Source organism: Cetorhinus maximus, chromosome 5, assembly GCF_964194155.1.
Source record: "Cetorhinus maximus chromosome 5, sCetMax3.hap1.1, whole genome shotgun sequence".
Classification (NCBI taxonomy): Eukaryota; Metazoa; Chordata; class Chondrichthyes; order Lamniformes; family Cetorhinidae; genus Cetorhinus; species Cetorhinus maximus.
Genome location: NC_135883.1, coordinates 173353566 through 173366669, shown reverse-complemented (window position 1 = coordinate 173366669; position 13104 = coordinate 173353566). Strand labels below are relative to the sequence as shown.

At 45.2% G+C, this 13104-nt stretch overlaps 1 protein-coding gene across 1 annotated transcript in view; it reads right to left on the bottom strand.

Annotated features, from left to right (window-relative positions):
* The window catches only part of enah (ENAH actin regulator), a 519571-nt gene that overhangs the window by 84520 nt on the left and 421947 nt on the right, over window positions 1-13104 (bottom strand). The window contains exon 9 of the mRNA XM_078542818.1: window positions 12264-12409. Coding sequence (XP_078398944.1) covers window positions 12264-12409 — 146 coding nt within the window. The remainder of the gene's footprint in view (window positions 1-12263; window positions 12410-13104) is intronic.

Below are 13104 nucleotides of genomic sequence, written 5' to 3'. Positions count from 1 at the left end.
CTTTAGGACTTGGCCAGCTCAATCTGTGGTGGTGCTACTGTGCCACTCTTGGTGATGGGCATTGAAGTCCCCCAACCAGAGCACATCTGTGCCCTTGCCACCCTCAGTGTTTCCTCCAAGTGGCGTTCAACATGGAGGAGTACTGATTCCTCAGCTGAGGGGGGAACAGTACGTGGTAATCAGCAGGAGGTTTCCTTGCCCATGTTTGATCTGGTGCCATGAGACTTCATGGGGTCAAGAGTCAATGTTGAGGACTCCCAGGGCAGCTCCCTCCCTCCTTTATACCATTGTGCCACCACCGCTGCAAGGTCTGTCCTGCCAGTGGGACAGGACATACCCAGGGACGGTGGTGGTGGTGTCTGGGACGTTATCTCTAACATATGATCCTGAGAGTATGTCTATATCAGGCTGTTGCTTGACTAGTCTGTGAACCAGCTCTACCAGTTTTGGCACAAGCTCCCAGATGTTAGCAAGGAGGACTTTGCAGTGTGTGTGCAATGTGTAGACCCTTAGCAGTATGTGTCCTTGCTGAGATGAGGTGCTTACTGGAGGAGGGCGTCCTGGCATCAGACGTCAGAAGGTGCTGCCTCTTCAGGCGTCATTCCAGCATCACAGTAACACCCTACAAGCGCCAGGAGCTGTCAGTTGATCCTTAGTGGTCTCGTAGATGTATGCCCCTTAAGGAGATTCATCAGAAGCAATGGAACCATGGACTCTACTTTGTCTAAAGCAACCATGTGTGCTTCCTGCTCAAAACCTTTATTGCCTGCTAGAAATGACCATTTGGAATTAGCATCTGTGGCCTCTGCGAGTGCTTAGGTGAGGGAACGCACAGCGCTGCATCCCTAGTTTGTTACGAGAGCCTTGACCCGCAAGACACACAACTACAGGGTGACAGACGTACAAGGTTGGACGTTCAAGTACCAGGACAATAATATGGCTGAGAGGGGCCAAGCTTCGTCACCTTGAGGTGACAAGGTGCCTCACTTACTGGTGAGCTTAGCAGATGTCCACTCAAAGTTGAAAACGCAGTTGGCTGGCAGCAGCGCACACGAGCTCTGAGTATGGGCTCATAGCATGAAAACCCTGCTAAGAGACAGGGAGCACCTGGAATTGCACAATATATGACTCTCCTCCATGTGTGAATGCATCTCTCTTTGTACACTGTACTTTCACCTTTCAAGAATGCAGACGAGATAGAAGAACACCTCTGCCTCACAGTCAAGAATAAACTTGTCATGACTCTGCAAGACATGTGAACGAGATTCGTTCCACATGCACACTTAACATTAAGGTCGAGACATCACTGATGTCAAGAATGACATGCAAAAGTGTCACAGACTGTGGTGATATGGACCAAGGTGTGTACCTGAGTTACTGCAACACAGCTCATCATAACAAGGAGGCATACACAAGAAATGTGCAACGGGTGCGACTCTATTTAGTGGTGAACATTACAAACATGTTGTGAACACCCAGGCCACCGTTGTGCTCCTATTATTTTCTTGATTCCCTAATCTTACTGCTACGTCTGGGTGCAACCCAACATCCACAGTGGAGGTGGAGCAGTAGAGGTAGAGGCAGCCTGCTGACTGCTGTGCCCTGTCGTCTGTGATGACTTTGGCTGGCACCCGCTGGAGGGCCCCTACCTGTTTTGGAAAGAAAAATTCCAAGGGGAGTGCCCACCATCCGTGGTTAACTAATAAAGTTAAAAGACAGTATCAAACTTGAAGAAAAAGCATACAATTTTGCAAAGATGGGTGGCAGGTCAGAAGATTAGAAAGAATATAAAGAACAGCAAAGAATGACAAAAAGATTAATAAGGAAGGAAAATTAGAGTATAAGAGAAAGCTAGCTTGTAATATAACGACGGATAGCAAGAGTTTCTATAGATATTTAAATAAGAAGAGTTAAAGTGAGTGTTGGTCCTGTAGAAAGTGCGTCTGTGGAACTGATAACGGAAAGTAGGGAGATGACAGATGAATTAAACAGGTATTTTGCTTCAATAATAAAAACAAAAAGCTAAAAGCTACTGCGGATGCTGGAAATCCAAAACAAAATAAAAACAGAATTACCTGGAAAAACTCAGCAAGTCTGGCAGCATCGGCGGAGAAGAAATCAGTCAACGTTTTGAGCCCTCATGGCCCTTCAGCAGAACTGAAGCATAGTTTCAACAAGGGAGAAATATAAATTGGTTTAAGGTGGGTGGGGGGGAAGAGACACATTGAGGGTGTGGTGTGAGCAGATAATCAAAAGATGTCACAGACAAAAGGGTCAAAGAGGTGTTGAAGGTGGTGGTCTTTGTCTGAGAAAAGTGCTAATTAAGAATGCAAGACAGGATATTCAAAGTACAGCTCTAGTGGGGGTGGGGTGGAAAGACTAAAGGTTTTAGTTTTAGATTTAAAAATAATGGAAATAGGTGGGGAAAGAAGAATCTATATAAATTATTGAAAAAAAAGGCGGGTGGGGGGGGAAAAGAAACGGGGTGGGGATGGGGGGAGGGGGGTTTAAGATTTAAAGTTGTTGAATTCAATATTCAGCCCAGAAGGCTGTAAAGTGCCTAGTCGGAAGATGAGGTGCTGTTCCTCCAGTTTGCGTTGGGCTTCACTGGAACAATGCGGGAAGCGGTATTCAGCAAATAGTTGGGGCTGCAGGCTGACAAATCCCCAGGTCTGGATGGATGTCACCCTAAGGTCTTGAAAGAAGTGGCTAGTGGGATAGATTAATTTTCCAAAATTCCATAGATTCGGGGAAGGTACCATTAGATTGGAAAATAGTAAATGTAATGGAAAATAGTAAACGTAATTCCTTTATTCAAAAGGGGAGACAGAAAGCAGGAAACTATAGGCCAGTTGGCCTAACATCTGTCACAGGGAAAATGTTAGAAGCTATCATTGAAGATGTTACAGCAGGGCACTTGGAAAAATTCAAGGCAATCAAGCAGAGTCAACATGGTTTTGTGAAAGGGAAATCATGTTGAACCAATTTATTGGAGTTCTTTGAAGTAGTCACATGTGCTGTGAATAAAGGAGAACCGGGGGACACACTGTACTTAGATTTCCAGAAGGCATTTGATAAAGTGCCACATCAAAGGTTATTGAGAAAAATAAAAGCTCATGGTGTTGGGGGTAACATATTGGCATAGGTAAAAGATTGACTAACTAACAGGAAGCAGAGAGTTGGCATAAATAGGTCCTTTTCTGGTTGGCAGGATGTGACAAATGGTATCAGTGGCCACAGAGATCAGTGCTGTGGCCTCAACTTTATACAATTTACATAAATGGCTTGGATGAGGGGATTGACGGAATGGTTGCTAAATTTGCTTATGAAATAAAGATAGGTAGGAAAGTAAATTGTGAAGAGGACCTAAGGGGGCTATAAAGGGACATAGGCAGGTTAAGTGAGTGAGAAAAGATCTGGCAAATGGAATATAATGTGAGCAAATGTGAAATTGTCCATTTTGGAAGAATAAAAAAGCATATTATCTAAATGGTGAGAGATTGCAGAGCTCTGAGAGTCCTAGGGCATGAATCACAAAAGGGTAGTATGCAGGTACAGCAAGTAATTAGGAAGCTAATGCAACGTTATCATTTATCGTGAGGGGAATTGATTATAAAAGTAGGAAGGTTATGCTTCAGTTGTACAGAGCACTGGTGAGACCTCTTCTGGAGGCTAGGAATCCTGCGACGAGTAACTCACCTCCTGACTCTTCAAAGCCTGTCCACAGCCTACAAGGCACAAGTCACGAGTGTGATGGAATACTCCCCACTTGCCTGGATAAGTGCAGCTCCAACAACACACAAGAAGCTTGACACTGTCCAGGACAAAGCAGTCTGCTTGATTGGCACCACATCCACAAACATTCACTCTCTCCACCACCAACGCACAGTAGCAGCAGTGTGTACCTTCTACAAGATGCACTGCAGGAATTCACCAAGGCTCCTTGGACAGCACCTTCCAAACCCATGACCACTACCATCTAGAAGGACAAGGGCAGCAGATAGATGGGAACATGACCACCTGGTCCTGGAACTCCTTTCCTAACAGCACTGTGGGTGCACCAACACCACATGGACTGCAGTGTTTCAAGAAGGTAGCTCACCACCACCTTCTCCAGGACAGCTAGGGATGGATAATAAATGCTGGCCCAGTCAGCAAAGCCCACATCCCGTGAATGAATAAAAAAGCTCCTACAGTCACCTGAGTGGATGGCCCCGGGGCCCAGCTGCTGGTCCTCCTCTCTGCGGGTGCCTGAGGGCCACTGGCTGTCTCCTCGAGCGGAAGGGGCAGCTGGAGCGAGATCAAGGTTCCCCTCACTCCTCTCACATTGACATTGATCGACACCATCAATGCCTGCACCAATCAAATGCGCTCCGGCAGCAGTGCAAGATTGATGTCCTGGCCCGAGGACTCCATAGCGGCAGCCAACTTACCAGTGTTGACCTCAGTGCGTTGGCATGACGGCGCGATCAACTCAGACTGGAGGCAGATGGACTCTTCCATCGTCCATTGGAATCTGAGGAATTCAGCTGACATCCCTTCCTGATATTCCTGTGCTTATCTTTGCAGCTCCAGCAACTGATTTAGGACCGAGTCCCGAGGCCCGAGGCTCGTCATCTGACATGGACTAAGATGAATTGTGGCCTCCAGCAGCCCCTAAGTGCGAGCGGCCCCTGGGGTGTCCCTGCCTCCACCTGCTGTAGACCAGATTGTGCGCTGTGCTCACCAGATTGTGACCGTGAGCTTGCTCTAGATCTAGTGTTAGGAACTAGACATAGTTTTAAATAAGTTATATTTGTATCTGTGTGTATTAGGAATGAGTTTTAGCTTAAGTTTAAGTTTGATTTGTGTTTCTGCATTGGGCTATTAAGAAAGTGGGGAGTTTGAGTTTTAGATTCATTTTACCACGTCAGTGGCAGGGAAACTATTGGAGAAAGTTCTGAAGGAGAGTATCTATCTCCACTTGGAGAGGCAAGGTTTGATCAGGGATAGTCAGCATGGCTTTGTCAGAGGGAGGTCATGCCTAACAAATTTGATTGAATTTTTTGAGGAGGTGACCAGCTGTGTAGATGAGGGTCGTGCAGTTGATGTAGTTTATATGGATTTCAGCAAAGCCTTTGACAAGGTCCCACATAGGAGACTTATAAAGGAGGCAAATGCACATGGGATACAGGGTAATTTGATTAGGTGGATTCAAAATTGGCTTAGTTGTAGGAGACAGAGGGTGGTGACAGAAGGATGCTTTAGTGACTGGAAGCCAGTGTCCGTGGTGTACCACAGGGATCTGTGCTCGGTCCCCTATTATTTGTCATTTATGTAAACGACATAAATGACTATGTGGGGGGTAGGATCAGTAAGTTTGCGGATGACACAAAAATTGGCTGGGTGGTTAACAGTGAGGTTGAGTGTCTTGGGCTACAGGAAGGTATAGACGGGATGGTCAAATGGGCAGATAAGTGGCAGATGGAATTTAACCCTGAAAAGTGTGAGGTGATACACTTTGGAAGGAGTAATTAGACAAGGAAGTATTCAATGAACGGCATGACACTAGGAAGTTCTGAGGAACAAAGGGACCTTGGCGTGTGCGTCCATAGATCTCTGAAGGCAGAGGGGACACGTTTGTGGGGTGGTGAAAAAGGCATATGGGACACTTGCCTTTATCAATCGAGGCACAGATTACAAAAGTAGGGAGGTCATGTTGGAGTTGTATAGAACCTTGGTGAGGCCACAGCTGGAGTACTATGTGCAGTTCTGGTCGCCACATTATAGGAATGATGTGATTGCACTGGAGGGGGTGCATAGGAGAGTCACCAGGATGTTGCCTGGAATGAAACATTTAAGTTGTGAAGAGAGGTTGGATAGACTTGGGTTGTTTTCGTTGGAGCAGAGAAGACTGAGGGGCGACCTGATCGAGGTGTACAAGATTATGAGGGGCATGGACAGGGTGCAGCTGTTCCCCTTAGTTGAAGGGTCAGTCATGAGGGGACATAAGTTCAAGGTGAGGGGCAGGAGGTTTAGGGGGGATGTGAGGAAAAATGTTTTTACCCAGAGGGTGGTGACAGTCTGGAATGCACTGCCTGGGAGGGTGGTGGAGGCGGGCTGCCTCACATCCTTTAAAAAGTACCTGGATGAGCGCTTGGCAAGTGATAAGATTCAAGGTGATGGGCCAAGTGCTGGTAAATGGGATTAGGTAGGTAGGTCAGGTGTTTCTCACATGTTGGTGCAGACTCGATGGGTTGAAGGGCCTCTTCTGCATTGTGATTCTGTGTGAAAAGGTGCTTGCATTTTAATGAAGTCTTATAACTCTTGAAGGGGAATTAAAACAAACACAAGGTAGAAAAAACTGTGCTGCTGCCTAGCAACATGGGTCCAGAGAGAGGGACTCACAGACACAGAGAAACTGAAAGCAGTTGGTGATTATGCTCTAAAGTGGAGGAAGCAGTTTAAGTCTCTCGATAGCTGGACATACTAGCAGATTCCTGAGGGAAATAAGTCTATGAATCTTAGATGAGTAACTCTAAAGTAACAGTGAATGTCAAGTGAGTCTGGATCTCAAGGGAGATACCAAATTGTCAGCAGTCTACTGGGAGAAGGAACGGCAAGAAGCAGGTTTTAAAGGAAAAAGAGAAAAGTCCCAAGAAGCCATTTAAGTCAAAGGACAAGGACAGGAATCTGGAACAAGACCCTGTTCAGTGTAAGTGAAAGCAAGAGGCAGAGAGGAAGGCTCCAAGCTTAAAGGGAGAAAGCTGCAGGATGCAGATTTAAAGCAAAATAGGCATGCGAGAAGCCTTAACATCCAAGGAGCATGGGCATGTGAAGCAATGGTGTTCTGTTGGCATGGCTAAGTATATGAGAGTGCATGGAAGGAAGCTATCCTGGGGAGAGGAACATCGGAAGGAGCGTTCGAAACCCTGGAGGAGGACCCTTGTGGAAGGCATCGAAGAGAAAGCGTCACTTGGGAGAAGACTCCAAAGCAGGGTCTTCAAGAGTGGAGATTGAAAACCCTTGGGAGAAAGACGGAGTTCAGTGAGACCGGTTGGCTCACTGTGAGAGAATCATCTTTTGGGGTGGGGGTGAGGAAAGAGGAGGGGTAGTTGAGGAGGGGTAGTTGAGGAGAGATCCATAACATCTGTTTGGGGTGGCATTAGTCACTTGGTTTGAGAGAGCAGTGCCTGACCACAGGTCACCAAATGGTTTACATGGACTGTGTACTTACTGGAAACATTAGAGTATAAGACAGAATTTGTAACTTGTGTCATCCTTACGAATCAGTATGCATGGGGGAAGGAGTATTGTAATATAGTTCATCTTTTCTTATTTAATAAATGTTTTATTCTTGTGTTATAAGTTCATCAGCTGACTCCTGTGACCCTGTTTGGTAGCCGTTCTGCACATTTCTAAAAAAATAATAGTTAGGGTCTCTCAAGCTGGGTTCCACCCTGGGATCTGGCTTATCCAGTAGTAACATCAGCTAGGGCCATGACACTAGGTCCCACCGAATTATGAGTCTCTGTGCTACTGGAGGGTGCGGATGGGTGCTGTGATGGGTCTTAGGTCTTCGAGGCTGCTGTGTTCTGGCTCCTCATCCGAAATATCTTTGGGGCTGGAACTGAGGGCCTGGCTGGCTGAGGGTGTCGGGTGCTTGGCAGAGGTGCCTATGAAAGAAAGTAGAGATAATTAGTGCATGGCAGCCGAGTAGAGAACAGGAGATTGCACTCAAGAGTAGTGTGGACTGATGGATGATCTGGAGTTGGATACTCATGTAGGTGTTTGCCGTCAACCTCACCGTTGCTGCAGGCACAGTCCACGTCCACTCCAGCCAGCTCGTTGGCTCTGTTCTCGAACTCCGTTAGGACCTTGAGTTCCAGTATTCTAGCCACGGTCTGGGACCTATACCCGTGATTGTGCACGATCTTCTCCCGCATAAAGTCAGATGGGGAGAATGTGAGCAAGACACATGCCAGGGCAGATGAGAATGATGCCTGGCATGTGTGGGTGGTGAGTGGTGCCCTGGGTGGGATGACGAGAGGAGATGAAAGCATGTGTGTGAGAGAGAGAGTGGTGATGTTCATTCAACTGACAGTAAGTAAGATCCCTGTGAATGCCTGATGGGTGTTTGAGTTGAGTGTGATGAGATGATTTGACTTACCCTGGTGGCACGAAAGAGAAATTCATCCTCTTTCCACACTGGGTGGCTGACCTCTCCTGTGCAGCATTGACCACCGCTACCACTGCCTCCCGAGCCTTTGTGGTAAGGTCGGTGGCCCTCCTGTGGCCAGAGCTGGGGTAGAGGACATGGCGAAGGGCACCCACGGTGTCCAAAAGGCGTTCCAGTGAGGCATCACTGAACTTTGGTGCTGCCAACTTCTTGGCTTTTGGGTCCATGTCTTGATTGAAGCAGTCCTGGGCTGTAGACATTGAGAACAATGCATGTGGCTGTAGTTTAAATATGGTGCCCCGAGTAAGGAAGAGATGAGGTCATGCTGTAGTGGGTGAATCAGAGGCCGCCTACAAGCAAGACAGTGTGTTTGGTGTTTCCCATGCTCACCTAATTAATGAGATGGGAAGCTGACAATACGGCGTGAAAACCCGCCATTGAGGCTGGCAGGAAAAACACCGATTTTTATGCCCACGAGTACACTTAGTGCAATTCAGGGAAAATCCCACCCCTTATTCCTAAAACCCTTCCTTCCCCACCTGCCAAACCCGGCGGAGTCTCAGGCTCCACTGCTGCCTCCTCCCCCTGGGCCTGCCAAACCCCACAGAGTCTTGGGCACTACTCCATTCCCGCCTGCATTTGCTGAACCCCGCAGAGTTTTGGGCTCCACTCCATCCGCCAACCCCCCCCCCCGACCAAAACGTTGTGGCACCCCCAAGCAGTAAGTAGATGAGTGACAGCAGCCAGGTCCAGGCTTGCGTAAGGCAGCTACCTGGGGTCCTGCTCCCAGCCTTGTTACTGGCAGAGATTTTCCAGGCTGAAATTCTCTTCTTCTGGCTTTGGCTGCATCGGAAGCTGAAGTCAGAAAAAAAATGAGGGCACAATTCATTGTCCATATTGACAGAAATTTCTCATGGGGTCTACGATCTAAGATGGAGATAAAGAAAAATTTCTTCTCTCAAAGGGTCATCAGTGTTTGGAATTCTCTTCCCTCAATGAATATATTCAAGGTTGATTTAGACAGATTATTGAGAGACAAGGGAAGTCAAGGGTTATGGGGGACTAGCAGGAGACTGGAGTTAAGGCCACAGTCAGATCATCCATGATTTCATTGCATGGCAGAGCAGGCTCATGGGGCTGAATGGCCTATTCCTGCACCTATATCTTATGATATTATGAATGTTATGATTAGTTAGCAACTCAATTACCATTGCAAATTCACTGGACTTTGGTTTTTTATTGTCTAGCAATTCCCATGAAATGTGTACCAGGCCTGCTAAAAAGTCCTGATCAAAGATTTAGTTCTAAATTACTGAAGCAATGATTTGTATGCATTATTTATCTTCTAAACTGCAGACAGGATTACCCATCCATGACGAATGGAGATTTTTACTTATGGAGAGTGTTGTTTGGTATTTCAAACGTTCACAGCTAAACCTGATTTCTCACTTCTAAAACTCGTTATATTCCATCTTAAACTCTGATTAAACTCAACATCCCATCATGTTAGTTGCGCTTGATCCTGATTGATTAGATAATGATAACATCAATTGTCTTTCAACGATTAAAAAAAAATACAGGGGGGAGTTCCAGACAACCAGAAGTAAGGCCATTGATGTTCGCTGATGATTGCACCATGTTCAGCACCATTCGTGACTCCTCAGAAACTGAAGCAGTCCATGTCCAAATGCAGCAAGACCTGGACAATATCCAGGTTTGGGCTGACAAGTGGCAAGTAACATTCATGCTGCACAAGTGTCAGGCAATGACCATCTACAACAAGAGAGAATCCAACCATTGCCCCTTGATGTTCAATGGCATTACCATCACTGAATGCCCTACTATCAACATCCTGAGGTTACCATTGACCAGAAACTGAACTGGACTAGCCATATAAATACTATGGCTACAAGAGCAGGCCAGAGGCTAGGAATCCTGCGACAGGTAACTCACCTCTGACTCTCCAAAGTCTGTCCACCATCTACAAAGCACAAGTCAGGAGTGTGATGGAATACTTCTCACTTGCCTGGATGAGTGCAGCTCCCACAACATTCAAGAAGCTGGACACTGTCCAGGACAAAGCAGCCCGCTTGATTGGCAACACATCCACAAAGATTCACTCCCTCCACCACCGACGCACAGTAGCAGCAGTGTATACCATCTACAAGATGTACTGCAGAAATTCACCAAGGTTCCTTCGACAGCACTTTCCAAACCCACGACCACTACCATCTAGAGGAATAAGGGCAGCAGATGGATGGGAATCCCCTCCAAGTCACTCACCATCCTGACTTGGAAATATATCGCCATTCCTTCACTGTCGCTGGGTCAAAATCCTGGAACTCCCTGCCTAACAGCAGTATGGGTGTACCTACACCGCATGGACTGCAGCGGTTCAAGAAGGCAGCTCACCACCACCTTCTCAAGAGAAACTAGGGATGGGCAATAAATGCTGGCCCAGCTGGCGAAGTCCACATCCCGTGAATGAATAAAAGAAAGTGTGCAGATATCTAGGAGGGTTGCAGGAGATTGCAGATAGGGAGCAGCAAGGCCATGGAGGAATTTTAAAACAAGGATGAGAATTTTTCTCTCTCTTGCTGTGTTATGAAAGTATAATAATTTTCATAGTATTTTTCTGTTTTGCTGTAAAGTAGGTTTATGGGTATGAGTGTAGATGGTTCTGTGAGATTTAATTACATTTGCAGTCAGGTAGTCTGCAAGCTTGAAATTATCAGAAGAAGCTAGATGTAGAAGTGTACATGAAATGCTAATGAGTAAACATAGATGCTCTCTTAGCATGTAAGGTGTAAAGGAAATTTTCATTTTTTGATTAGTCTGTTTACAACTAGCCAGATAAGGAGCGTGTTTATTTTTCCCAAAGTTTACTGACAATATTAGCAACATGAAAGTTTTTATATGATGTGAAAGGTACAATTCCAAAGACATATGGAACAATGGAATTTACATATTAAGGAGGGAGAAACATATGTAACGGAGAATGAAAGGCTATGTTGGGGAGGCTATGTAAGATCTAACAGGTGTGTGTGAAATAGCCTCGAAGAAGCCTCCAGCCATTTGTGCATAAGTCTGTGTGTCCAGTAACTAGAGTTGGAGAAAGCCATTTGGGGTTCCACTGTCAAGTGGGTACTGTGTTAACTTGCTGACCTGTTTTTTTTAAATCTAAAATCGATTTTGGACTGTGGCCTTAAAAGGGGTTTATATGGGGAGTCAAGTTAATTGGGAATTTTAGGATTTGCTAGAGTACTAAGTAATTATAGTCTTACGTATGTGCTTGAAATTTTTTATTTTAATAAATATTTCAATTTAATTTTTAAAATCTCTAAAGATCATAGTGGACTCATTACTTCTGAATTCAGTGCACACATCTCGTAATAAATAAAATAAAATTACAAAACCGTTGTGATAACGTGACCAAGTTTCCCTTGTGGATTTGGTCCGCCTGGCACACATCATCTGCCATGTCATAACATACTGTAAGCAAATTTGTGACCAACTGTGGTCACAAATCATCTATATTTAAATAGCAAAAGTGGAGCCAGTATTAAACTCAGTACAATAGCTCCAAAAACCATTACCCCAACATTTTGTTTTTATCCATGCTGCTACAGCTCCTTTTAAATCACAGGTCTGAATTTTCAGTAACAAGCTTCACAAGGCACTTTAACAAACAACTTCAAAATCCATGTAGACAACATCGTCTGCAACCCGTTTAGCTCAATTAGGCACTTCCTCAAAATTTGTCGTAGGGTCACATGCCTCATGCTGGTTGTCCTGGTTTAGCCCATGCATTTCTAATACTCACCAATTTTACCACAATTTTGGATTTTGGGTAGAATTGATTTGATGCCTGAAATGAATTGGCAGTGAATTCAGGGCACAATGACTCGACTGATGCACTAAAAGAAAGTGAATCAATTCTTGATTGAACAGGTAAAGGGATAAAGGTCAGGTACAATGAATAAGAAAAAATATAGGCAAACCCAGTCCTGAATGACTGAATGAACCTGATCTACTAGATGTCTTTTCTGACTCTCAGGCCTTTTATATTTATCATTAGTCACCCCAACTAGTTGTCAAAACTCACCTCCTGGCCAGCAGGGCACTCATTTCTTCCATCAGACCAGTACCTCCTATAGAAATCGGGGCTCCATTACCCCGTGAAGACTCAGATTTAGAAGAAGTGGGGACTGAACTAATGCTGCCCATTGCAGAACTTGAAGCTTCATCAGTCTGTAGAACGAAAAAAAATCACAGTGGCCATTTACATAAAATCAGGAAGCAGAGCCATATTGTTACAATTGTGAGCTTTAAAAGGCCATTGTGTTTTAGGACTAGATCTTTCAGTTTTTAAAATCATAGTTTGGGACCGTATCTTTAAAGGTAGGTTAAATGAAAGGGGTCATGTAAATTATGCTGGCATCTATCTTATATTAAATTGGGCGTCTAATTGTTGAAGATCAGATGGAAGACTCAGATTGCTTTATTGAAAGGGAGGTGCCAAATATTTATACCTGGGGACAATGACAGCTGTTTCTAAGTCCACAAATGAGAAGACCCAAAGTCTCCTAAGACCCAGAAAAGTGTTACTGGTATCAGGTTGTAAACAAATGTGCTGGAACCTGTCCTTTTTTTTCCTAAGGTGAAAAGCAGGGGTGATCAGAGATAGCTGATTAACATTTCTACTTGGATACAAGGCTAATGTGTTTCTTGTTGCTAGGGAGAAGGGGCTGTTTTGGGTCTTAGCTGAGGAGGGCAAAAGATTCATGTTAGCCAGGCCTGCACCTTAAGCAGAGAAAATGCTCAGTTTAAAGACCAAGTTTGTGAGGAGTTAAAACAAGGCTGGAGGATTCGCCTAGCTGGAGCTAGAGGGAGAATCCACAGGAAAACTCTCAGAGTGGAAGGTGGTATTGGAAAAGGAAATGAAC